The sequence below is a fragment of the Ixodes scapularis genome, unplaced genomic scaffold (assembly GCF_016920785.2).
Source record: "Ixodes scapularis isolate PalLabHiFi unplaced genomic scaffold, ASM1692078v2 PGA_scaffold5__190_contigs__length_132052651, whole genome shotgun sequence".
Lineage (NCBI taxonomy): Eukaryota > Metazoa > Arthropoda > Arachnida > Ixodida > Ixodidae > Ixodes > Ixodes scapularis.
Genome location: NW_024609880.1, coordinates 10788032 through 10814700, shown reverse-complemented (window position 1 = coordinate 10814700; position 26669 = coordinate 10788032). Strand labels below are relative to the sequence as shown.

Sequence of the window (26669 nt, the reverse complement as noted above, 5' to 3'; positions counted from 1 at the left end):
ACTGGAAACGACGTACATTGCTGATGTCGCAGTTATTGTTGACGTTGTAGTTGGCGTTGTAGCCGGTCCGTTGTCGATGATGCCAAATCTTTGAAGAAGATCGCCCGCTCCCGCAGGAATCGAACCCGGGGTCCGCGGCGTGTGAACAACACAGCTACGCGACAGCGTTAACAACCCGCTTTACACTTAGGATATTTGTGGTATCGGGTTCCCACTGCACGCGTTCTCTAAAAAAAAAAAGAAATGCCCACCACGAAATGCCGTCGTAGCTGTGTAGATGTCGAATAACGCGCTTTCACGCCCTCCGAAAAAAAAAAAGCAGGTCATTTTTTTTTTTAAATAGTTAGACGTCTATTTTGTTATGAACACTTTTGTTCGTGCACTCCACGGTGCCTGAACACTACACACATGCCCAACGTATTCGCTGTGACGTGTCGCATCTATCGCTAGGTCTGTACTCCGAATTAACCAGAAGTGCTTAAAGGGCCCATGAAACGAATTTTTGGCTGGTATAAATCGCTTTAGATAGCGATTTTAATAATAGCACATCGTTCAGTGGGCCAAACGAAAAAAGGTAGAAAGTAAAGAGCCTGACTTTCAGTGCGAAAATTTGAAAACACAGCGGACTATTTCATACCTCCTCGCCTTTGTAAGCTCTCTCTTTCCCTTTGCACTGAGATACATCCGCGCTTCCCAAAGCGCGTCACCGGGTCCAAACAGTGTCGTCCCAATCTGGCTGAAGCCTCAATTCGGCCATTGCCTCACTTCGGCTAGAAGTTTCAATTCGGCTGGTCGTTCCAGTTCGGCTCCATCCTCAATTTGGCTAGAAGCTTCAATTCGGCTAGAAGTTTCAATTTTGCTGGGCGCTTCAGTTCGGCTAGAAGTTTCAATTCGGCTGGACGCTTCACTTTGGCTAAATCTTCAGTTCTGCTACAAGGTTCAATTCGGCTGCATACTTCAGTACGGCTAGATCCTTGTTTCAATTCGGATGGACATTCCAAGTAGATCAAGCTAGACATCCAAGCATAAGGTGTCCCCAATCTTTTATTAGAGACTTTAACTATATCTGCATTTTGCCTTAACATTGCAACCTGCAATCTCAGATCGATTATTTCAAGTAGCTACGAAGGCTTTGGGCACAGAAACATTTGTGTTTGTGTTGTTTGTTCTGTGGAGCAGCTGTGCAAACACCAGGTCTCTGATTCAAAGTAATTTATTTACTTGCGCAAAGAAACGATTACAGAAGTCCAAAGATTGCTTCTTCCAGTGCTGGCCACTGTTCACGTGAAAGGGACAGGACGCCTCGGCAGCTCTTATGTCAAACTGAGTTGAAGAAAAAAAGGATACCTGCATCAGTTATGAGACAAAACAATGTGGTAGGGGTTCAATCCAATGATTTCCATCTTCAGGAGGCTAAGGGGAATGTAACACTAGACCTGTAATTTGTTTCAAGGTCACGAATTTGTCTCCGAATTGGCGAAACACACCAGTAGCTATGACTGACCTCGTAACCAAAACCTTACTTCCGCAAAAAATTGTTTGGTGACATTTCATTTTCAAATTCGGTACTCATCGTATTTTCAAAGTGAAAGTTTCTACTGGCAGTATTAAAAATATGTTAAGACGGAGGTTTGGGCGAGCTGGTGTTGCATACTCCTCCACAGCGCGAAAAATTCACAACTGACTTGCAACTCAGACTTGTATTTTTCCTTCTCTGCCTGCGCCTGTCTTTTTAAACAATAAGACTTTTTCTTTTTGTTATTTTTGGTTTCATCTGGATGCAAAATAATCTAATTCTTTTTTCTAATAAATTTAGACAAGGTTTACTGACACAGTTTTCTTCTTACCTCGAAACCTTTTCAATAATTTCCCTAATTAGTTGATTATTATTTTTACCTATTACGGGGTAGTTTTTTTTTTTAGTTCTGCTTGACATCTGCAATCTTGGCAATGTATGCCTAAGTGTCCAGAAGTGATTCTGTTTATGTTGTAGTTGTGTTCCCGTAGTCTAAGTGACATCAGTATATGTGATGTCGGAGGTCGGAAGGGGTTGGGTTTTGCCAGTAGAACTTGTTTCCAACTGATTAGAAGAATTTCGATGGCAACAAATGAAGCTTGCGGGACCCCAACGTTTCCTAGGCAGCACGAAAGAAATAAGTTCCATTCTGTTCTCTAATGTGGTTGTGCTAGCCATGCTCCAAACAAATAAGAGTTTAGAACGAACCATATGGGTTTCGTAACGTGAAGAGAGGTACAGTTTCTATCATGAAGGAAGCCATTAGCCAGCAGATTTTGCGGGACAAGCGAAGGCGGCGGAACTTTCTAGATTTCACTCTTCACCCCGCACAGCCATGCCGCGGAGCACATTCCCGTGGCACCTACGGCTGTGAGTAGCAAGTACGTCAGGGAGCCTAAAACAAAGCTTTTGAGTGTCCGAATCGAGGAGACTGATATCTTAATATACCGACACCCGGATAAGTAACCCTGGTTTGCAAGTTTTGTCGTGGGAGAGTTGGTATAACTAGGGTGCACTGCGAGGTGTAGAGCACCTAGAGTCACACTGCCATATTCAGCTCAAGAAACCTCATCTAGGCACAGGCAAGTCCTTTTGTAATCATTGAGACTACAAATTAATTAATACACCTGTGTCTGGTTACTATTTCTGTTTCTTTAGACTTTCTGAGAAACGGGAAAATCAGCAAGCAAATTTAACATCTGAACTATTCTGAAAAACTGAGAATTTAATCAAATGTAGCCGGAGTGGAACGTCCAGCCGAATTGAAACTTCTAGCCGAATTGAGGCAATAGCCGAATTGAGCCTTCAGCCGGATTGGGACGTAACCGGTCCGGTTAACCCACGTCACACGATACCGGACCTCACTTAATCCCTTCATCCCTAAGCTGACATTGTGGTGGAAGCTACGCGCTTGCCCGACCAATCAGCCGCCTCCCTTTCATCAGCAGGTCTCATTCTCTGAGCGTGGGTACGCGCGAGGGAGCGTGATCACGTGGCAAAAGTGTGGCTGGCCGAACGCGCACGTACCTTCCCCAGCACTGTCAGCTTCGGGGTGAACGGGGTGCGGAAAGCAACTTTTGTCTGAATTTTGAGTGACGGGATAGTCTTCTAGGGGAGAATGGCTGTGTCCGGGTGCGCAGAGGAGAGTCCGATCAGGAGTGGCCTCCCCTCTTTTTGTCTTCTTGCACTGTTTGGTAGAATGCGCGATTGATGAGTTCAGGGGGAAAGGTAAACAGGAAAAACTTGGAAAAGCGTTTCATGACCCCTTTAATGTTTGTTTTTTTCACCAATAAGAAATTAGTTGCTTTGCGTCGCTTAGAAATTGAAGAATAGGCAGTATTAGGTACCGAGATTACTGCCTCTCGCAAAGATCACGTGCAATAAGTGGACGACTGAAAAGCGGAACTCACGTTTGTCGCCGAGTCGCTCAGGGTTGAACTAGGTCGATGCTGATATAGAAATTATTCATTGAGTGGGACCAAGTGAACAGACTGCAGTCGACATCTGCTTCCATTTTATAATTTTACTTAACAAACAAAAATTCACGCTTCCGGGGTGGGGAGATCCCTCGGTGAATTTGAGATTAAAACGGGTTATTGACGCACGTTTTACCGAAATGGCGAAAAGGTTTTTCTGCACCAGTATTCTCTGGAACAAGTGACTTCTCAGTTAGAGTGATGAAAATTGGAAACCACGTGATATTTTGTTAACTGCACGTCGCGAGATAAATCTAATTAAATATCAAAATTAGTTTACACAAACAGATTTACTTTTACTTATTTAAATCAAATTTATTTTTATTTATTTCAAATTTGCTTCTAATCTTATATGTATTTTATTAACTTTTCTTCGAAATAGTATTTTTTTTTATTCTCGCTTTTTTTAAACATAGAAGATAGGTTGCTTAATGTTCCGAATTCTTGAAAACAGCGTGAGTAAAAGGAGTCATTCTAAATATAAATTTGCCGTAGAGATATAATCTAATTAGGGACTTTATATAATTAACGTGAGCGCTGTCATACGTCTAGTTGGAGCAGAACTAGATGGACTTGAAGACGATTTCGTAAGACAACACGATTATAAGGAGCAGCCAATGTAAGATGAAGCTTACGTACGTATCTCTGGTTGTCTTAGTCTCTGTCTCTATCCGCGCCAGTCTGAATTCGCGTGAATATGGGGCAACACGAAATTTTGTGGCTTCGATTTCTTCCTTTTGAATTCCGAATTGCATGTAGGGAACACCAAGTGGCTGAGGAACAAAGCGGTAGGTAATAGTAATAGTAATAGTTTATTTTCGCTTCATTTTACAAACATTTGAATCCGTCTCACGAGAGAATATTTGTGCTCGTGTGTGAGTACGGACAGCACACCAGAGTACACTTGACCAAAAAAAAAAAAAAAAGAAACTACACCTGCAGTAAAATAAAATACAGAAAACGGGCAGCTGCGTCGTTGGAATTATGCAATCAATAATCATTGACACTGAACGGGGCAAACTACCTCGGAACAAAACCATGTACACATTTTTAGTTTTGTTTTAACATCGCGAAATCAAAAAGAACACGATGAAAGCACTGCGAGTTTAAGGTGTGACCAATCGTAAGTAAATCAGCAACACATACTTGGTATTTTTCTGCGCTCACATTGACACAATTTCATTATTTCTCTTTTTGCTATTTTAAACTACGGCACGTTCTGCAGATTATCCGGTAGTTCAATCAAAATACGTGGTATATAATATTTCCTTAACCTCTTTCCATAATTTGTGTATATTCTCCGAACAATAAATTTTTCGTTTTCCCTGAGCTGCTTTTGTCTCGTTGCCTCTGGCTTAAAATCCGGTGTAAAGTAATATTTCGTCAGAATAACAAACCTCAAATGATTGTCTATTGGCAATAAATTTAGCTTGGAGAGCTGTTCTTTAAATGCAATATGCTCAAGCCGCGTTCCGTAGACAATATTCTTTACCATTCTTTTTATCATACTATTATTATTATTATTTTTTTTTTTGCTTTTTAAAATCGGAACAGAAAGCGTATGTGCTTATTCCGTCTCAATTTCGACTCCCCTGGACTTTGGTAGACTGACCGCCTCAGATTCGGATCCGCGTAATTTCGCAGCCTCTACAGGTATTATGCGATGACCCTCAAGTAGCTCATTATGTGATCTATGTGCACATTCTAATTCAAATATTTGTCGAGATCTATGCCCAGGTTTTTGGTTGCCGTAGCGTGCAGTAATGGCGAGCAGTGACAATTCCTACATTCTGCTGTATGAAAAAAAAATCGGTTCCCTAAGATTAATACGTTTTTGATGGGCCCTGAAGCACAGTAGAGTAGTTTTTTTTTGTGTTTACGAAAATACAGCTCCTTAAAAACCAGGTCATAACTTTGTTAATATCCTGTTGTAGAGAGGACACAGCAATATTGTAGTTTTCACTTGCCAATGTCAGAGCCCCGTGTCATCAGCGTACTGATAAATGTTCCGAGTTCAAGTGCTGCAAAACGAGGTCGGCCACATGTATATTAAAGAGCATCCGGCCTTATACCGATCCCTGTAGAACACCGTAGTTAAAGTCTACGGCCTCACTGGCACTGTTTCCAATTTCTACTCTTTGAGTGCGGTCAATAAACTAGTTTTTAAAGAATCTAAAGCACGGTCCTCTGAATCCCAGATTTCGGAGCTTATCGAGTAATGTGGCGTCGAATGCTTTTGTTAGGTTTAAGATAATTGGCAGTACTATTTGAATGTTATCTAGTTTCTTATTCATAAATTCCGTCACGTCTTCCAGCGAGAGCGTCGTATTTTTCTGCTGTCGCAAGCCACATTGACAGCTGTTTATCAACGACAACCTGTCGCAAAAGGTCATAAGAAGTAAACGACGTAAAAAGACAGCTTAAACTCAGATTCCCTCAAATAAAGGTCACTTTCTTATGTTCCGTCTGATTCCTATCTTGCCAGCTTGATAATTTTTCGAATTCATTAACTACTTCTATGTACATGGAAATCTTAAAAGATACACAGAGGGCCAACAAAAATATATAACTTTTTCTGTGAGGCTTTAATTTAAACCATCCATTAAAACTGAAAAGTTAAGCTTTAAATCATGATTTATATTATTTTTATATTTGTTTCTACCCTGAAGTGAAGCGTGTGCATGCTCGACGCGATTAGTTAATGGGGAGGTCTTCGGACCAGATTTGTAGCCGAGGAGGAGAGACGTAGGCGAGGAGGAACTCGACCACCTGTGCTCACAGAGAGAGTGGATCTCGAGAGTATGGAAGGCTCTCGAAGATTGTCAAGTTTATCAGCCCGATTTTAGCGCTGGTATCGCTTCATTCTAGGAACGACTATCGAGTGTACATAAGGTACGCGTTAAACTATCTGATGGCGAGCTCCGTAAATCTGGCCCCTGAAACATCAGTGTCGCTATAGTTTCGTGGCCCTAGAATGTTTCCTGTCTGCAACACAATTTCCTAGCAATGTGCCATACTTTGTTTTGTAAGTCCAAAAGCTGTAAAACCATATCCATTGAAAAATGAGCCAATTCGGATTTCATCACGAAGGTTTTATATTTTGATTATGATGGCGTGTTGATGGGCGTGCAAGCCCCATACTCACGCCTGTCATATAAAAATTCACAAAAAGACCTAATTTTTGTAAAGCGTTGCACAAGCAATATTCACTCTTCGTTTCGTTCAGGTTTAGCATAACATCGCACATACACGTATTCATATTTTAGAGTATCCCACGCGATTCTGTGTAGGTTGCCAATAAGAAATTTTTCCAAATATGATAAGCGCACTTCTATATCAAGTACTCTATTTCATGCCTTTTTCGACATTTCTTGAGGATGTGTAGTTGGGTGGTGTTCTACCTGCAGTGACCTGTATGCGGCCCCGTGGGGTGGGGTTGCTTGCAACGGCTGTGAGGGCCCCGGTGACGGCGGTGACGCATAAGTAGTTTGTAGACTAATGTAACTTGACCTTGGCTAGAAAAGCATCGTCGCGGTTATTCATTGTTTTCTTCAACCGTGAACCCGACGGCGACCGATGGTCATACCAATACAAAAATGTTCTATGGTCGTCTATGGAAAATTATATAACAGGCTATCACCTCCTATGGCCCTTTATGGTTGGCCATAGAAATCTATAAAGACAGCTACAGAAAGCTATAGAAGAATCTATGGCCCTGTGCCTAAAGATTGCGAACCAATAAATTTCCTTTACCCGCCTATAGAAAAGTCTATGGCCACAACCCTATAAATGTTCTTTACCCGCCTATAGAAAATCCTTTGGCCCCGAGTTTAAAAACTAGAAACCAATAAATTGTCTTTACCCGTCTATAGAAAAAATTAATGACCTCGATTATAAAGAATTAGGACCAACAAATTTTCTTTCCACGCCTACAGAATATCACTACCGGTGCTTACTTTTTGAGTAGAAACACTCCGCGTTAGAAAATTAAATCAATACTACATTTCTGTAATGTCAATGACAAACCATGACCCAAGATATGTTCTCTGCTGTTGCAACGAGTCGTGACAACCAGTAATATTGTTTGTTTGAAAATCCATTAAAATACTTGTGCAACAATTAAAATTAATGATTACCCTCAAAAGAGAAAATAATTTACACTGGCGCCGAACACTGCAATCAAGAAATAGCTTGATTGCAATCTTCAGCACCAGTGTACTGCATGCCATCACTGCATTGTCAACGTGATTCATCAAACTTATTAAAAAGATAATTAATAATTTTTAGTTAATTAGCGTAATGATCTATATTTGCTTTTTTTTCAGGGTGTTGAATTAAGAGATGGGGGATATTTCAAGACAATTCAAATGATGTATTAAGTACGAGTAATATGTACTCCGCCTCTCCCTGCTTTTGCGACAAATGATGGGTCACCGCCAAAGTCGGATTCAAAAATTAGACTGCCATATATACAGCTAGGGCGAACATAGCATATCTTCGCATTAGCTGCATATATGGCTGTCTAATTTTTCGATGTCGCTGCGTTGATGCTGTTGTGTGGGGTAGTGTTCTGCTTGTGTTCTGTGTGTTCAAAGCTGTATGTATATCTACCATGCAGCGTTCACAAGTTGAGGAACTTGAAGTAAACTTTTTTTTAGAGCTTGCTGGCTAAAGAGAGCCAAAGGGTAAGCCATAGAGAAGTCTTTCTCCAACCATTAGACCAGCTAAGGAGCGCTATGGCTTGACAGCGATATGGCCATAGACAAAGCAAAAAAGGCCCTAAATAGCGACCATAAAAAATGCTAAAGGCAGACAAAAAATTCTTTAGCGAATTGGACCAAATAGTTAAAGCCGACCATACAAAGAATTTTCTATAGTCGACCACAGGACATTTTTGTATGGGTAGGACGAATTCAATGCGAACCCTTATCTGCACTCTCACGAAGTTCCAAACGACAACATGCAGCTACTTTGCCTGCTGACATGAACCAGTCTAATTACTTTGAAGTAAAAGAAAAGACCACCCAAGAGTCTAGGCTCAGCCACATTGGCCATTTGAGCTGACGAAACAAAACAAAACAAAAAAAAAACATTGTTTACAGAATGTTTTGTTTTATGAGAGAGAATTTTTTGGCACCGTGAGGTCGGCCGGAACTTGGAATACGGCTGCATTAGCTCATGCGTTAAGTGAGCAATTTATCCAGTGATGTGGAGTCCCCACACTTGCAAACACGACCCCACGCCGATGAATATTTATCTCTAGACTTAATGTCTCGAACTAGACCCGGTGTCTCGAACATTCTGACTAGACTGTTCGAGCATCGATTAGGGTCATAGCAGAGAGGGTAAAAAGAGTAAAAGAATACCCTCCCCCTCTCACGCGCATCTCCTCTGTTCTGCCGAGTGGGCAGTACCTAGCATCCGGCTGGCATACAAACTGTTTAAAATCGTGTCATTTTTGACATTTCAAGCGCAGATGCGCAGATTTTGGTATGCTAGTTATCGTGTAATACTATGCTAGATAAAATGACTAACAGAGTCCAATTGCGCTGCTACCTGCGTGCAAATAAATGAAAATATAGGGGAAACTGTGTCAGATTGGCGGTCTTTCCGGCGAAAAGTAAATTCGGTTGCTGCACCTTTTTTACTATACAAAGTTCGTACTGGTGTAGGCCTTCAGAGGCAAGGAGTGGAAGTCTGAATTAATAAATAAAAAGGTGCTCTCCTGCCGCAATACACGCAGTAGTTGAGGGTAGTACTGCCGGCGGACTCAACTGCTATTTAAGTAACGGAAAAAAGATATGCTAGTTGATCATTTACCGAAATAGAACGACAGAGAGCTATAGGCTGATTTTGGAGTAGCCATACCTAATCTAAGAACGCGAACCACTTCACAACGACAGCCACGAGCGAGATTTCGATGTTCCGTACAGCCCGCCAGTACAGCCCAAAGATGGAGAGTGGCAACCTCCCGGTTTGTCGTCTGCTAGCGGAGTCGGGCGCGTGCCCTCCCTCTCGTTTTACCCCGCCGAACCCGCTGAATTTCCCGGGTGTATGGAGAGGGCGCTGCTGTCGAACAAAATTGTGCCGCCCAGAGAGCGCTAGGTGGAATGGTCTATACTCGGGAGACTGACTCGGCAAGCTCACGTTGACCTCCTTATCTATTACGATCGGTATCTCGAGCAAACGCGAAACCTTTAGAAGTATGGAGTAACTTTCCGGCCATACACGCTAAAATATTTTAGATGCACATTGTAATGAGCAATTCTCGAGGACACATAATTTTTTTTCAAAAATATTTTCATGCGGAATTGTTTGCTGCACGCATGAATTATTCTCACGCGTGAATAATACATGCGCTTGTCGTTTTTCGTTTCCTTTTTGACCAAGTAGAACACGTCAAAGCTTGATTCACCTGAAGGTGTCTCACCTTTCGTGCTTGTAAGAGTGATTGAGTTGGGGCGATTATTTTTTATTGTTAAATAAATACATTTTACAACAGCTCTAGTTGCCGTTTAGACTGGCATATACGTCCGATTCGCACCAATCAGTTTGAGTATTTTATTAGATAAATAACTAAAACCTCTTCATTCTATGCAGTTCGTGAAACTTCGGTGGCCAAACGGGCCACTCCTTCATCCGCCGGTGACGCTGTCGGCAAGCAGCCTCTTGGAACCCCTATTGTTCCTGAGGCCTACATCAAAGCTCACAAATGGCCGAGAGACCTCAGCATCAAAAGTCTCGATTTACTACAAATGGCCTTCGGCAGTGGACCGAACTGTAGTCAGCAGTTCATCGACCTGGGCTGCGGGACAGGCGACTTCACGCGCCAGGAGCTGCTGCCACGCTGCCAACCCTGCGGCGTGATAGTGGCCATTGACGTGTCCCCGAGAATGGTGAAGTATGCCAAGGAGAACTTCGCACACCCGCAGATCGCGTACAAGGTACACGACATTGAAAGCGACGTCTCGGGGCTCCTCAAGAAGTACGGCAAGTTTGAGCGCGTCTACTCTTTCTTCGCCCTGAACTGGGCAGAGGACCTCGGAGCTGCCCTAAGAAATGTGGCAGCATTGATGACCGACGATGGGGAGTGTTTGCTGGTTTTCCCGGCTCGTATCGCTTTCTTCGTGGTGTGGAGGAAAATTGTGGAGCTGGATCGATGGAAGCCGTACAAAGGAGTGAGTTTTTTTCCTTCATCCAGTTTTTTTTTGTATTTTGACATATTGTGTTACATAAACACCCTTTTTAAAAGCTCATCAAGCAACATCGGCGGTCGCCATTGCTTCGACACGATGCTCAAGATGGGATCCGAGTTATCACAGAACGTTGACGCAACCCTCGTGTCTGATACATGCTTAGGGTGTGTGAGCAAGCCTTGACGGACAGCCGTGGCCACGGACTTGTGAAGAACGGTGTATTAATTAAACGATTCCCATGCACGCATGTGCGCAGCTTCATAGCCTCTAATGGCAACCTGGATTTGATTGCAAAAAACAACCATTCTGCTAGCTGTACAAGAGAAATGAAACGTCTTTACCTACACAAAATTTTGACGTAGTAACGCAGAAATAAATGGGGCTCAAACAGTCTCTGAGGGCAATATTTTACTAAAGTTGAGGCTTGGGCCGAGTTGGTACATACTTCGGGATTAAAAACTGCGCGGAAAGACGAGGACCGGACAAAGGAGTGACACGGACGTAGCGCTGAAGTCGTGAGGTCGACCTCTGCGACTTAGGAGGGTAACATCTATTTGCAACGGCAAGGGGTGTGTATTGGTTCTTGCATTGCCCCCGTGCTTAGCGACTTGTTTTTAGCAAACCTTGACCGCATCATCTTTGAACGGCTTGGGGGAACCAAAGTTGCAAAGGTCTTCCGGTATGTAGATGATTTTCTGATTTTGTTTCGTGCCGATGCCTTATCCTTTCTTTCGTTAATGACTCAAGTTTTAGCATTTTTAGTGATTGTCTTTCGCCACTTGTTCTGACTCATGAAGGGCCTGAAGCGGAATGAATCCGTTTTTTGGATTTGAATTTAACTATTTGTTTAGGTCATGTTTGTTGGAGCTCTGAACCCCGTGCTGGGGGGAGGGGGGGGGGGGAAGCCACTGTTGCCCATTCGAGTCCGCTCACTCAAAAACTGTCAAGCGGGCGATTGCGAGGACTTGCTATACACATGCGCTGCGTAGGTCTTGTTATCAAACATAGCTTTGACAGGCAAACTCAACGCCTCGCTCATGCTGGATTTCCCTCCCACGTGTTAACAACGGTCACCGAGTCTTTGCTGAAAGATATCAAGAGCAGCCCTATGACAAGTGAAGAAGAGGCCCGCAACAGAAAGGGAAGGGAAAGAAGAAAGTTTGTGGTCATTCCCTACATACACGGATTGTCCCACAACCTAAAACGCATTGCTGGCAGGTGTGACGTCGACGTTTTATTCTCTGCACGGACAAGTTGTCCAGGTTGTGCAGAGCAGTTAATCCTTCTTCGAGGGCGGCCACGGCTTGCAGTACCAGGCATCGAGATCGCTTCGTCTCGTGCTCTGAGGGGGTTGTTTATTCCCTCCCTCTGACGTGTGGCAGGCGCTACGTTGGCCAGACGGGCAGCTGTCTCAACGACAGGTTAAGAGAGCACGCTTACAGTGTATCCACAACCGTGTCTGGTCATCTGGGCATTCATTGCCGCGACTGTGGTTGCCTACCCGACTTCCAACGGTGTGAGGTTGTTAAGCGTCGTAGGGACCAGCTCACTCGGGAAATTCTAGAGGCTCTTCAGATAGCGAGGTTGGTTGCAGCATGTGTAAGCAGACCTTCTGTGGCCCTATCAGGCAAAGAGATGAATTTTCTGGTTCCCTGACTTGCTCGTTTTTCAGCACGTACTCTGTACGGCTGTGTCATGGCGCATTTTTATTTACGTATATATATATATTTTATCATTGTTTTATTTTTATTGGTGATGCATCACATGGGCTGAATTCTTTCTTCTCTATTGTTCCTGACACCGCAAATATATATTGCGATTTTGCGTTCAATAAACTCAGTTGTAACAGCGCTACGTCCGTGTCACTTCTTTGTCTGGTCTTCGTCTTTCCGCGCTGTTTGTAATTCCGCAATATATTAGTTAGTTGACTAGTAGTTGAATACATGTGTGAAGACTTCCTATTTAGTTTTGCAGTGATCTAGAAATGGAAAAGATTGTAGGTAATAAATGTAGAATCAATAAGTAATAAAAACATTGAGACAAACAACGAAATATGGAGTGCACGGAGAATCACGCTGTAGTTTCAGACGCAACTACCATTGAATATCGCTAGGGCCAAATGACAATTTAAGCAGCAAATCGGTCTTGCAAATTGTGATAGACTTTCTGCGTAAATATTGTGCCGAGATTTCGGCCGGATGAGAAAAGTCAGGCGATTAATTTGTCCGGCGAGAGCGAAGCTTATATGGCTCTCACCGCTGTGTCAGTTAAGCGGAGAGTGAAGCATAGGACCAGGAGAGACCGTTACTGCAGACCGCAGGCACTCCCTGGACACCCCGGAGATAACGATACCGTAGTGCTGAATTTCAAACGTTAACTACTGAAAAAGAGCATCGGAGATAGGCTGCACACGAGCGCTGCGTCGACGTTGATCTGTAACCAGTGCAGTCATAACCCGCGCACCTGAATCGCGGCGCAGGAGTTTGGCAACTGCCTAACTGGGCCAACTCTTCTAGCTTCTACTCTGCTAGGTCTCAACGTACAACGATCACCTGGTAAAATTTTAGTGGGCTTTAGCTAAAAAATTTATACAAGGTTGATCATGCTCACAAGAACTGGTAAGCACAAAATGGGTGATGCCAGCGGTCCTGAGGCTCTAAACTGGACACTTGGCGAAAACGTCTGCGAGGAATTCCGCTACCGTGATTGACCGGAGTCGCGCCTGAAGTTGACGCCGGTCAGTCATGGCGGTCAAATTTCTCAACAAATTTTTCGACAAGTGTTATGAGATTAGAGCCACTGGATAGCTCAGTCGGCAAAGCAACTGGCTTACATTCTCCAAGTGGTTAGTTCAAATCTTTCCTAAAACTGACGTCTCCATACATTTCCTATAAGCGTAACGATTTTCGGTGTCAGTTTTTCTTTGCAGGTGTCATTTACAGCCGGCTGCTGCTGCCAAACGTTAAAGAACTCAAAAATATCGGCTCATAAGAACATTATTTTTAATGAAATCGACCGATCTCACTAAGTGTTTAAATCTCCCAAGCTTCCAGAGGGTCGTTCTAAAACAGTCACGCAAAGATCACCATAAAGCATCATCGTACAGGAAGCATTCCTCGACAATAAAGGCGTCCATAGCAATGTGTACGCAATCAACTTATCAATCATGCCCATTTCCAAGGATCTCTTATAATTTTATTGTTCTTGAGTATTTGAAAATAGTGAAGTTATTTTTCAATGCATTCAAGCACCGACAAGCATGGGGGGGGGGGGGGGGGGGTGTACGAAGATGGAAGCTTGTTTCGCCGGTGTCTGAATAACAAAATCTCGGTGTACAAAAAACGTCTTCATAAAGCTATCCATCATCAGGGAATTTCGATCGGCTCACCAGGAACGAAGGGTTCAAGGAGAAACCGCTCATTTCATGGACAGAGATGGGGAGCTTGACGCTACGCTCCCAGAACCAAGTGACGTTAGCCTTGGGCGCCCTGAACACGAGCACTTAGCTCTGCCCAGTGCTTTGGTCACACGAGGAGCGGCCTTCGAATTGTGATCTTTGATTTCTATGATTTAAAACAAACAAGAAACTTTGGTATGTGGTCCGCACAGCTGCAACACACCGCTAGGTGCGTGACCGTTTGACCTCCTCCTTTATAACTGCAGTTCATTGGAGGTACGTGCTAGACCACGAGACAACTGATGCAGTTTCGTGCTCTGCTCGGGCAGACCCTCAGCAGGGTTGTGGCTTGCGCAGAAAGACTACAGTTCCCCCTATGTATGGCGTCAGCGGACGGAATAATAAAACTGGCAGTGATATCCTAATATCGAAAATTAAATCGGCCAGTGTACACCCCTTCAACTCTCAGCCGGAACAGCTGGAACTGGTGGCCACGGGATCGGGTGCCAATTTTAATATGTCGTAAATGCTGAGCGTAGCAACGCGTAGGGGCTCGCATAGCACAGGACCTGGGCTGAGCTCCAGGTTTTCGTAGAGTTTGGTTATGTCCGTTAGAGCAGAAGCGGCATGCGAGAGACTACCTGAACGTTCGCCGAAGCTTTTATTTTCACGAGTATTATGCCCAGTGATCACACAGTGCTCGTGTCAAATCCATGGACTTTATTTCATTATCGTCAGGGGTGATCTCAGGGACTGCGCCAACACTACGTGATCCAATATTGCGAGGGAGATGCTGAAATACATAGTTTACTTTTACACTAGAACTCGCACTCCAACAAGTTAGAGTCAGTAGCACCGAATTCGGGTATATTTTCGTTAAAGTGCAGCCACAAAGTTTATATATAGTAAAAAAGAAGCTTTAAATTTATTACGCTAGCACGGTCCATTTAAAATCAGTTCCTTGGGTTTTCAAAATACCCGGTGCCGTTTTTATTGGAACCCCTTAGACAAAAAGCAGCCCTCACGAAATACTACTTGGCATTACAAGAGAGCATTACCGAATAAATTCAATGCCAGCTATTGCAAATTCAATTCACGAAAATGTAATATTTAATATTGTTCACATGACTGGAAAACAAATTAAGGTGTAAGACAGCCGTTACACTTTTAAACGCTGTACCTTATACAAGGTGTTTGTGTATCAATAAAATAAATATCCGATAGCTCACTCCATGTCCTCCAAAAGAATTACAAATGATACGTCTATAATAATTAATAAAATCGACAGCGTCACAATCATAAACTTCTTTTTCTGCAGAAATGTTAATCACGCAGAAGGATGATGCAATCATATATTCTTTCAGGTTATTGAGCGCTATATTTCCCCAAGCCATGACATCGAAGACAGGTCGGCCCTTGCTCGATACATGCTTGACATCCTTGAAAGTGCCAACCTCAAGCCACGCACATGCGATGTGATGACCCAAGACATAATTCACAGGGGTGTGGACGAATTCATCCGTAAGTCTTCCTTCATAATCCTGGCAAGGATCCTCATTTCTACTACCTTCCCAAGCAGCACCAAAAAGTCACTTTCGATCGGCCGACGGCCGGCCAGTGTCTGGACAGCTTGGCCACTTTAAAGGGGCACTGACACATCAAAATCATACTTTTTTTTAGCATCCGAAACGATTGAAAACGATGCCGGGACATTGCCCTCAAATTTCAGAACTTGGGAATTCAGTATTTCTTAATTAAAAAAACAATTTGCAAATGCCGAATTTGAAGTTCCCGCGTGATCTGCGCCAGTGCAGTGAGTCAAATTTTGCGGTCTCCTGCGACTCGACTTTCTTTGGGACCTCCGCCGTTGCCACAGCGACCCGAGGCGAGGAGGAGATGAGCAGGCGGGATAGAAGCCGGCGCGGGAAAAAACCGGTTTCTTCCCCGTCCAGAGCCGTACTGTCCCCGTCTCGCCGTTAGCGCCGCCAAGTTTTCCGAGGGAGGATACAAATCCAGGAAGCGACATCACACCGAAATCGGATTTTTGGTATTTCAAAAAGAGGGGCCGTAGTGCGTTCGCAATTGCGTTAAAAAACATGTTTTATGGTTGCTGTTATTCAATGTTATAGAATTGTCGCCTACGAAGCTTCTAAATTTCCTGATTTTTGACGTCACCGATCAAAAGAAGCAAGGAGGTTAGCGCGGGAATTATGAAAGCCAAAAATAAAAAGGCGCGCGCGCCCTCAAAAAATTTTTTTTTCGCGATGCGTTTTTTTTTTTTTTTTGCGTGTATATGACTACAAGTTGCATTGTTTTAGACAATAAAAAATAATACGACCTTTAGGGTGTCAGTGCCCCTTTAAGTTCTTGGCCATCGGAGACATAAACAAGGCCGGCACGAGTCCGGCCAAAAACTAGCTGCTTATAGCTTGGCCGCCGGAGACAAAAGGACTTCCGGAAGGCGCCTGGCCAGTAGTGTTGCTTTTCAGCTTGGCCGCCAGGGAGATAAACACGGCCGGCAAGTGTTTGGCCAGAAGCGCTTATTTTCAGCTCGGCCGCCGGGGACATAAACACGACCGTCAAGTGTTTGGCCAGAAGCTCTGATTTTCAGATTGGCCGCCGACGACATAAACACGGCCGGAAGGGTTTGGCCAGAAATGCTGATTTTCATCTTGGCCGCCCTGGACATAAACACGGCCGGCAAGTGTTCGGCCAGCAGTGCTGATTTTCAGCTTGGCCGCCGAAGACATAAACGCGACCGGCAAGTGTCTGGCCAGAAATGGTGATTTTCAGTTTCGCCTCAGAGACACCCATAATCTGAACTTTCAGCGCGTTGGCGAAACTTTGGCATGACGACGGGCAGCGAGAGAAGCATCGTGAGCGAGTAGTTGGCAGGATTGTAGTGCGGCGCACCACGCGAACACTGTTAGCGCAAGCATATGATCACCGTTTGATTCAGATTTTTTTTGTTAGACTCGAAAGGCTATTGTCCTAACTAGCACTGTCATGTGATATGTTCATTTGGAACATTACCAGAAGTGGGAAAATATTGTGCCCGTCGTTGTTCTTTGAAAATAAAATACGAAATCAGCGCCGATGTCATCTTCGCGCTAACAATACCGCTCTGTCGCTGCGCGGCACTCTTAGCGCGAATGCCATATCCGCGATTTTCTGGTTAGTTCTTGGCATATTTACTTCCCAACTGCACTCGAAGGAAAAGAAGTGTTAGTCGGGTGCATCGGGTGCACATGTTCCCCTTCCTGGAAGGCGCACCCACTGTTACCCAGCCAGTGTCCTTGTACACCGACCCTGCGCCCCCTCCTCGTCCTTAAAATCCTATAGGTGTACATACTTGGGAAGTACTTCAATTATTGTAATTGAATTTCTGTAATTTAATTACTTTTCCTGATAATTTGTAATTGTAATTAATTACTTTTAGCTAAAAGGAATTGTAATTGTAATTGAATTACTTTTACTTTTACTTAGTAATTGCAAAATTTCAGGCACAATTACAATTTCTTTGCAACATGTTACGGCGCCGGCGCTTTTCCTCCCCTGACCACGGGAACGGCAGTACAGCCAAAGAGACAGGGGAGAGAGCGCATTCCAGCCTGCTCAAAAAAAGGGAAAGGAGGAATGGAAAAGAGAGGCTGGGATAGAACGGAATGAACAGTTTTGTAAACTGTAATACGATTTAATGAAAAATTTGAGAATTAATTTGATAAATAAGGGCTACATTCACGTCGGGTTTCGTTCGGATCGCAGTTCAAATCTGTCTCTTCGTCTCGTTCGCTTCCTGTTGCTCGAGTTCCTAGGGATCTCTTTTACTTCTCACTCCCCTCAGGGGGCATCGGGGTTCGAAGTCGAGCATGTTGGGCTCCGATAACATCATCCGGTCGGGGCAAGGAGATCCCAGGTTCTCCTTACGCCTCTTCGTCACTAGCATATTCGCTTACATATTTCAGTCAAGGTTGGGGATTTTATTGTCCATGAAATTATTCTCTTTTCTTTATGAGTTCTTCATGTCCCTCTACTCTTGCTTGCCTTTTGGTACCACTTACAGTAAGTTTTGCTACTCTAACATTGAGGCGAAGAAGCAGCAGGTCTCATTAACACGGCTCACCCCACCTTACTTCTAGCCATTGTGGCTACACTGCTCTTCACTCTCCTAATCCTCGTCCACCTTTCTGCATTAATTTTCATGATTTACTCTTTGCTCCAACCCCTAATCCTTTCAACTGTTTCTCAACGTGATTGGACGAGATTCAAAAGCTCAACAAACCGCGGTTTTAGACCGTCAAGAGCTCGTTTTAAAATAAAATAAAAATATGATACAAATTTTTTTTATTGATTGAGAATATAAGAATGTAGGAGTTCAGTACTCAAAACTTTTAAGTTCTATAATTCATTTAACAAATTTAATAAAAGAAAAGTACAATACGTGACATTTATACGGCGGCCATATAATTCGCGTAAAGTTATATGGCCCAAGGTGGGTAGCTCTCAAAAATAAGTAATTGTAAAGTAATTGCATTACTTTTTAAAAGTAATTTGTAATTGTAAGGAATTACTTTCGCGTAGTAGTAATTGTAATTGTAGTTAAACTACTTTCGGAGCAAAATAATTGTAACTGTAAATAAGTTACCTTTTTGAAAGTAATTTACCCATGTATGTAAGGTGTATCAATACACCCAGCTTAGTAAACCGCCACGCTAGCCACGCGCCCCGATCAGCTTGTGCTTGGATCGGATAAGATTGGATCGTTTGGGCTTTGTGTTTTGCAGGAGCCTAAACATGACGCCTCACATATATTGATTAAACTTAGGCTAGCCTCAGTAATCTTTTAAATAGGTGCTAGTATATTCATTTTCTGAGCCAACGCAATCTAATAGCTTCGGTTAGAACCACAATGGAAACAATCAAAATCGAACCACACTTAAAAGAAAAAGAAAATTAACATGGCGACCTAGATGTGCAAAACGCTCGTTTTGTTGTTAGCAACGTGGTTGTTGGCGGGTGGCGGGCTTCGCCGTGACGCTATTGACGCTATTGTGGTGATTGACACTAGTAATAATCGGTGTACGTGAGCAAAATGCTCGCATTCAAGTCGCAATGATGAACTGCCGGCGCTCGTAGACTGGTAATAGGCGCTAAAAACTTCCGATGCTGCGCGGGCCGTTGCTAACAGGCGCTGCTGCGTAGGGCATACGCCTGGCACGAGAGCGTTTTCGCGTTCGAACGGCAAAGGATTCTCAACGATAAAGCAGCGTCCTGCATCAACCGCAAGCTAACGCTGCTCAACAGTCCCACGCTAAAATTTGAGCAGAGCGAACGCGGTCAGTCAACGTAGTCGCGGTTAATTCTTCCTTTTATTTTATAATATGGGTTATACGACGTAAAACATAGGATCTTCAAGCTTCCCGTTTTGGAAGCCATTTTTTGGGCTCGGGAGTTCCTTTAGAAGTACGGAGCTGTCCTGTTCACTCGGTAGTGACAGCAGAGTAGACGCTATGCTTGTTTTAAGCCAATCGTGTCTCCGGGTAGGATCACCTGAGTACAGTCCAAGGGAAAGAGATAAGAAAGAGCACGGCACCTCCCGAAGGCAAAGGCCACGGATAACGTCCACTGCACTATCAACTTTGGGTCAAACTTTCAAGAACATATAAGTCACAAATCCTCTCGTTGTGTTCATTGTTGGGATACCCCTGAAGATAAGCCTTTGTAAACGCAACCCCCCTTTGACCTTGATGAAGCTGTTACTTTCCTACCCCTTCTCTTATATCCTCTCTCTTCCTAAGCTGAAAGTGTGGAAGAATGTGCGAACTCGCCGGACCAGTCAATCGGAGGCTTTTTTATCACTTGACTCCGCTCTCTGGGGGCGGGTGACATCAGGAGCGTGATCACGTGGTAAAGGTTTCCCCGGATGACACAGTAGCTTTTTCCAAACCCGGAATGCCTGCTTCCTGGCCTAGTTTCTTCTGTGCTATGCTGCGACCTGCGGGGGTGTCGTAGATTTCGTCCGCGACAACGTATCCAAGGCTACCAGTATTTCAAATGTCCTACGCCTACATCGGCAACAAGCGACTTTTTTAAAAAGGCCTAAGAAATTATTGTGATGCGTTTAGTGTTCGTTAGGCAAGTGGCAAGACGAAAGAGGTCCGTTAAAATTCAACGCGATGTGACAGACATCGTCTTCTCGTTTTTGTGCGGTTGTTCTGCAGTGCCCGTATCGACATATATCTCGGAATACACATTTCAAGTCCGCTAAGTTTATTGCAAGTGCACTGAACTCGACTTGTTGGAAGCAAGGGGTCGCTGTTTTACAGATACTTTTCAAGATTATTTATAGAATCAGGCACTGTCTATTCTACCGTCAGACGGAACAATACTTTCTCCGAAATTCTACCCGCAGTCGCCTCCCTATAGCTGGTTGAAATCATGCCACAACTACCGGAGAATACTGACTTTCTGGTTTTCCCGGCATTTCGTGGAAACATGTTTTTTTCGGCAACTTTTCGTGAATACAGGTTTCGTGGTCACGTTTAGTCGACACTAACATATCACCGACACCCGTTACGTGAATTGCACGCTGCAGCGACATTCCTTCGCGTGTGTGTCGATCACTGGCCGGCAGTCCCATCCACGCAGCTTCGCGGCGACATTATGCGACGGCTCCTTTCAGAAACGTTAATCGAAGTTGCCTACCCGACAAAAAACTTTGCAGCGACAATCTGGGTGACTTATTACCAAAAAAAAAAGGCTAATCATATCTGTTTGTAAAACAATCTGTCGATGAAACATCCTTCGATGAACTGACTGCCGCCGCCAATGACAGGCGTCTGCAGGTAGAATTTCGGGGAAATTATCTTTATAGCTGCCGGGAGAACAGGCAATGTACCTAACACTTACCCCTGTTCTTGTTCGCTTTTCAATCTTCTTACCTGTATAAAAGCTGAGAAGTACCTTTCTATATTTCACAGAGTGCTTGTACGTTTGTACTTCTCTACGGAACATGCTGTGCGTAATAAACTTATAGGAGACGTGAAAACAAACTTTCGTGTCTGTCTTCCTGCCCGTTTACAAACACCTGTGCAAATAAATCTTTACGGGTTTCCTTCGTGTTTTAAGTAGATTGATTCAGTTCGGGACGTCTTTAATAAGTCTGAGATATCCAACCTTCCAGGGCCCGTTTTCTCGAACGCGAACCGTGGGTTAAAGTTAACTATTGTCCCTAGAAGAGGGAACTCCAGGTCACATGACTGGGAGAGCATGGGCGCCGGGGGGGGGGGGGGGGGGGGGGAGCAGTACCTACAAGCAAAATGGCCGCGACGTCGCTTAATGAGGGTTAATAGTTCTGCTTGGTTCTGCTGAACATTCATCTCGATCCGGATGTTATATTAATGGCGCACCGTCAGCCTATTAGCACGTCAAGCAAAGCGGTAGTTCACAGGGACTACTAAACTAACCGACGGCAGCATTCCGCCAACGCATCACTCTTCAGCAGTCCGGGATCCAAGACATATGACGGTACCTTAGCCTTGCAAGTGTTTTTTTGGTGAGTAAAAAAATGTTTTGTGAACGAGTGTTGGTATATAATTATACTGACAGGTTTAATTTGTTATCCTCGATGAAGTCTTCGTTCCGGGTGAGCAGCTGGGACATTGTACTGTTTTTTTGTTCACAGTGCGCCCACAGTATGCCGACAGCATCGAGGTTTCTACATATCCCCGGTGGCCAGCAATTCAGCGGTGACGAGAAGCTTAGCTTCTCGTCACCGGTGGATCGGTTGGGCAAACGGAAGAGGGGGCAAACATTTGAGATCAGCATGAATCGCAGAAACGTGCGTCGCAAGGAACAAAAACGAGACTACGTACAGCACCGGCGTTGCCAGACTGGAAGGCACACGGGAAAGTTATGCGCTGTTTATGGCGAAACATATTGAAGGAAATGTTTCTTACATTTTCGAATATTCGTCGACAAACTCTAACATAGTAGCTAAAACTTCTTCGTACCATCTAAAGCAAATAAATTGGTCTTCAAGTACAGCATTACTATTTTTTTAGTTAAAATACCATACTAGATCGATAACAACCAGCGGAAAAAGAGGATACACGAAATGATTGGCTTGTTTCACCGATCGATGGCGCATCTTACTGCCCAATCAAAAATAATTTTTGTTCTTCTATATCCAGCCGTTTATTACAGTACCCAGGTACTTTTCCCTCCCTAGCCACCGTGGTTTACCAAAATGGGTTTACCATTGCTTTGAGAAAACCGGCCCTGCAGATGGTGCCCATTTAGTGTTAACAAATAATTTGCCTGGGTGCCAGATGTATAGCTTGAGAGCGATTCATTTCAAGAAGCATTGGACAGCGAAGGGAATGCCGCGGCCATGCTTGTCCCAGAGCAAGTGAGCCAGCCCTGTCTTTCGTGGCCTGATCGCGTCTTTTCATTTGCTTGTGTGCGATATATTCAGTTGCATAATTCAGAAAGAGCTGATGGTGGCCAGTTATTCTTGACGTTGCGACAACTTGGTTGAGGCTGCGGAAAATCGTCTAGTCCATTGTGAGCCAAGCTCTTCCGAACATCGCAATACTGCCGCGCGCCACTTAGGCAGCGCGGCCGTAGCCTAACGGTTATCGCGCTTGCCTACCACGCGAAGGGCCAGGGTTCGATTCCTGGCCGCGGCTACGCATTTTTGTTTACACGGTAATGTGATGTTCTGGTGAATTCAAGAACCGTCTAGCTGACTCGAGGTTAGAATGTTCTACGCGTCGAATCAGCTCGACGGTTGTACGAACGGTTGTGCGTCCTTCTTGGAGATCCGTTACGCTTTATGCGACGCCAATTCCTTTCTCAAGGAGCAGTTGGACGCTGCCTTCCAGAAGAGCTTCACCGTGCATGGCTGCGTCGGTTATGACGGTGACGAAAACACTCGACCGCGGCGGTAAGTTCACATGGTCGGCGATAACTCGGATTGCGGTTGACGTCGTGTTGGTCTCCATCGGCGGTAAAACAGGCTTTCGCAGCGTCAGCTGGTTTGCCCCGAGGTCGATGACGGCACCATACTCGCAGAGAAAGCCTATTCCGAGGATAACGTCCCTTGAACAGTCTTGCAGAACGACGAACTTCAAAGGTCACGTCTCACCGTGGATCTCGACGCGAGCAGTACATCTCCCGACTGGTGTGATGAGGTGCAATCCGGCGGTTCGTATTTGTGGTCCATCCCACGGCGTAGTATCTTTTCGAAGGCGGCGGGAGAGCCTCCCACTCAAGACTGAGTAGTCTGCTCCGGTGTCCACGAGAGCTGATGCGTCGTGGCCGTCGATGACGACGTTTAGGTTATTGGACACCGTTGCAGGGGCGTCGTTTCGATCTCTGGTAGCGTTCGAGTGGGGGCCCTCTGACGTTCGTGGAGGATCTTGGCGTCGGTCGTCTTCGGCAACTCCACCTCCAGGGGTTGCCGCGCCTAGTTTCCCCGGCGAGGAGCAAGAGGTATTAGGCTTTCACGTCGGGGTCGGTGCATCGGCGAAGCTGGACGCCGCGGTGACGGCGACCGGAACTCTCGGCGAAACGCAGGTTCGGGGGACTGGGGTCGTCGCAAGTACTCGTCGATCTCCCGAGGGCGTTCACCATACCGGGGGCGTGGAATCCGCGCAGCCCGAGTCGTCGGTATGGGCATCGGCGGTACACATGGTCAGCTTCCCCGCCGTGGTAACACAGCGGGCGTCGGTCGGCCGTCCTCCAGACGTCTGTCTTCCTCGGCGCAGGTCGCTTTGGGGGAACGTGCGCCTGATCTTCCTGTCGTCGGGGGTACTGCGGCGTTGGGGCGTCTCTTCGGGGCGGCGCCGTGGCTTGGCGGGAAGCTTGCGGCGGTCGTCGGGCCATGGCGGCGTAGCTCAACGTCGGTTCCTCCGGTGCCACCGTGGTGACGGCAACCTCTGGTTGGAGCGCCCGATGCACTTCTTCTCGGACAGCCTCGGCGTTGGAAATGGTTGGCGGACGGCTGGTGGTTGGCAGCAACCTTCGCAGTTCCTCCCGGACAACCTCCCAGATAATTTCGCCGATGTCCGTACCAGGCGCGGTTTCGCCGCTAAGCAGCGCGGTTGCAGTGACGCTTGGCTGCCGCTGGTAGTGGGAAGCGCGCGCTTGGAGGGCGCGCTCGATGTTTGTCGCCTCGCTGACGAAGGCGTTGACGGTTGCCGGCGGGTTGCGGACGACGCCTCCGAAGATGTCGTCCTTCACGCCCCGCATCAAAATGCGCAGTTTCTTTCCCTCGGTGGCCTGAGGGTCGGCACGGGAGCTCAGGCGGAGGACGTCTTCCACAAAGCTCGTGACGCTTTCATTGGGGCCCTGGGTCCTGGTTCGCAGTAGGTCCTCGGCTCTCTCTCGGCGGTGGTGGTTGACGAACGTAGCCTTCAGATCGGTCTTGAAAATGTCCCACGACGTCAAAGAGGACTCATGGTTCTCGTACCAGTGCTTGGCGGTCCCCTCAAGCGAGAAGTAGACGTTGTGCAGGCGCTGCTCGTCGGTCCAGCCATTGTGGCGGGCAACGCGTTCATACTGGTCAATCCAGTCTTCGACGTCTTCGTAAAGTTCACCGTGGAAGGGGGCAGCCGTCCGCGGTGCGACGGGCATGTAGATGAGGTGAGAAGCGGCGGGGGCTTGCGACTGGTTGGCCATCGTCGTCTTCTGTGGCTTGGACTTGTCCAGGAGCAAACCGTACTCAGGATCCTCTCCCTTGGTGCGGCGGCGGGTCCGAGTTTCAGGTTCTGCGGTGAGTGGTCTTCTCACCGAGCCGGGAATCGGACTTGCACTGCGAGCCCTTGGAGGGGAACGCTGCACGGGCATGCGGTACCCCGCACCTCCACCAAAATGTCACGGGTGGTGACCAAAAGAACAATAACTAAATAGAAAGAAATAAACGATTAATGAGGTGAACTTGTGCCAAAACTAAAAGGGTACAAAGATAATAACAGGCCGTCGCGGGCGTCGAAGTCGGCGTAGCAGCACAGTCGAACGCAGGGGCGAAACTGAATCCTGCTTCCAGGCGGAGCCGCTTTTGTACACGCGTTGGCTTCTGGAGTATTCGGTGTAGAAGGTTCGACGCGTAGAACAATCTAACCTCGAATCAGCTAGACGGTTCTCGAATTCACCAGAACATCACATTACAGTGTAAACAAAAGTGCGTAGCCGCGGCCAGGAATCGAACCCTGGCCCTTCGCGTGGGAGGCAAGCGCGATAACCGTTAAGCTACGGCCGCGCTGCCTACTTGGCGCGCGGCAATACTGCAGAAACAAGTAAACTTACGTGGAGCCTTGGACGTCGTTAACTTATGCGGATGAAAACTGGAGTCGTCGATAGAGTTGCATTAGAGACAATGCTCGAGAAAGTGCGGTATGCTGCGTGCATGCGGGCACATCCTTTTCAAATTACAACCCGGATGCGGATATTTTTGCATAGGTAAACGAGACCTTGGGTAAGTGATTTTCCAATTATTTGAGCAATTGCGTTCATTTTTGTTTTGCTTAAAGGGGTATGGAAACAAAAATTGAAACATTCAAATTTCGTTCGGATATGAGTCAATCATGACGGATCGTAACCGTAATTGATAATCGCACGTTTGTGTTTTGAACGACTGGCTATATTTTTTGTTCCAAACGGTGCCCTCGAGCAAGCGCTCGAAGAGAAGCGAACGGAGAGCGCGATGCGTCATGGAATATCGGGCGCAAACATGAACAGAAAGAAAAGATTCCCCGCATTTGTGTCGTAGCAAGGCTGGCGCGCGCGTTATAAGCTTTGCCCTTGGTGGGTTTGTCAGCGTTGTGGTGGTGTCAATAGCGTCAGCGCATTACAACCGAGCCCTTCGAAGTACCCGTGGTGTGACGAGCGTGTGGCTGGCCCAAAGGAGCACGTAGCTTCCACAACACTGTCAACTTAGGGCTGAACGGGGTGGGGAAAGCAACTTTTGTGTGAGTTTTGAGCGACGGGCTAATCTTCTAGGGGGGGAATGGCTGTTTCCGGTTGCACGAACGAGGGTCCGAGAAAAAGGGGAGTCCTTACTTTCCGTGTCCTTGGACCCTTTGGTACAATGCGCGATTTGTGAGTTGAGCTAGGAGGAAAGCTAAGAAGGAAAATGTTGAAATTCCAAAGGGCGGCGCTACTCCGAAGGAATCTGCTACGTCACGACTACGTAACAAGTTCCCCAACGTTGCTAGATTACCTCCCAAATAGGCTCCGCATGCATCCGCCAAGTGCTCATTCACAGATCGTTTATTTAGCTTTAAAGTTAGTTTTCTTGTGCCTTTCAACCGAAGACTGGTGTTTTGAGGTTAGGGTGCAACATGCAACACATTCAAGCTAGAAAATGAGCGCTGGAATTTTGTTTCCCTACCCCTTTAAACGTTATTCAATAAAGAGAAAGCAGACGTTCATTCCAACATTAATTTCAAATTCTTAATGCGCTAGGGGCTTCAATGATAGGGAGTTTTAGCAGGTCGTTTTCACACGAACGGTTCGCCTTCGAACGTATCCGCGACGCCACTGCGCATGCGCGCGCGAGTCATTCGGGGCGTCGGGAGGCT

The 26669-nt window shown here is 45.7% G+C and overlaps 1 protein-coding gene across 1 annotated transcript in view; it reads left to right on the top strand.

Moving 5' to 3' along the window:
- Window positions 1-26669, top strand: part of LOC121838043 (juvenile hormone acid O-methyltransferase-like) — a 47019-nt gene that overhangs the window by 8845 nt on the left and 11505 nt on the right. Inside the window, exons 2-3 of the mRNA XM_042294025.1 lie at window positions 10093-10670; window positions 15450-15606. Coding sequence (XP_042149959.1) covers window positions 10093-10670; window positions 15450-15606 — 735 coding nt within the window. The remainder of the gene's footprint in view (window positions 1-10092; window positions 10671-15449; window positions 15607-26669) is intronic.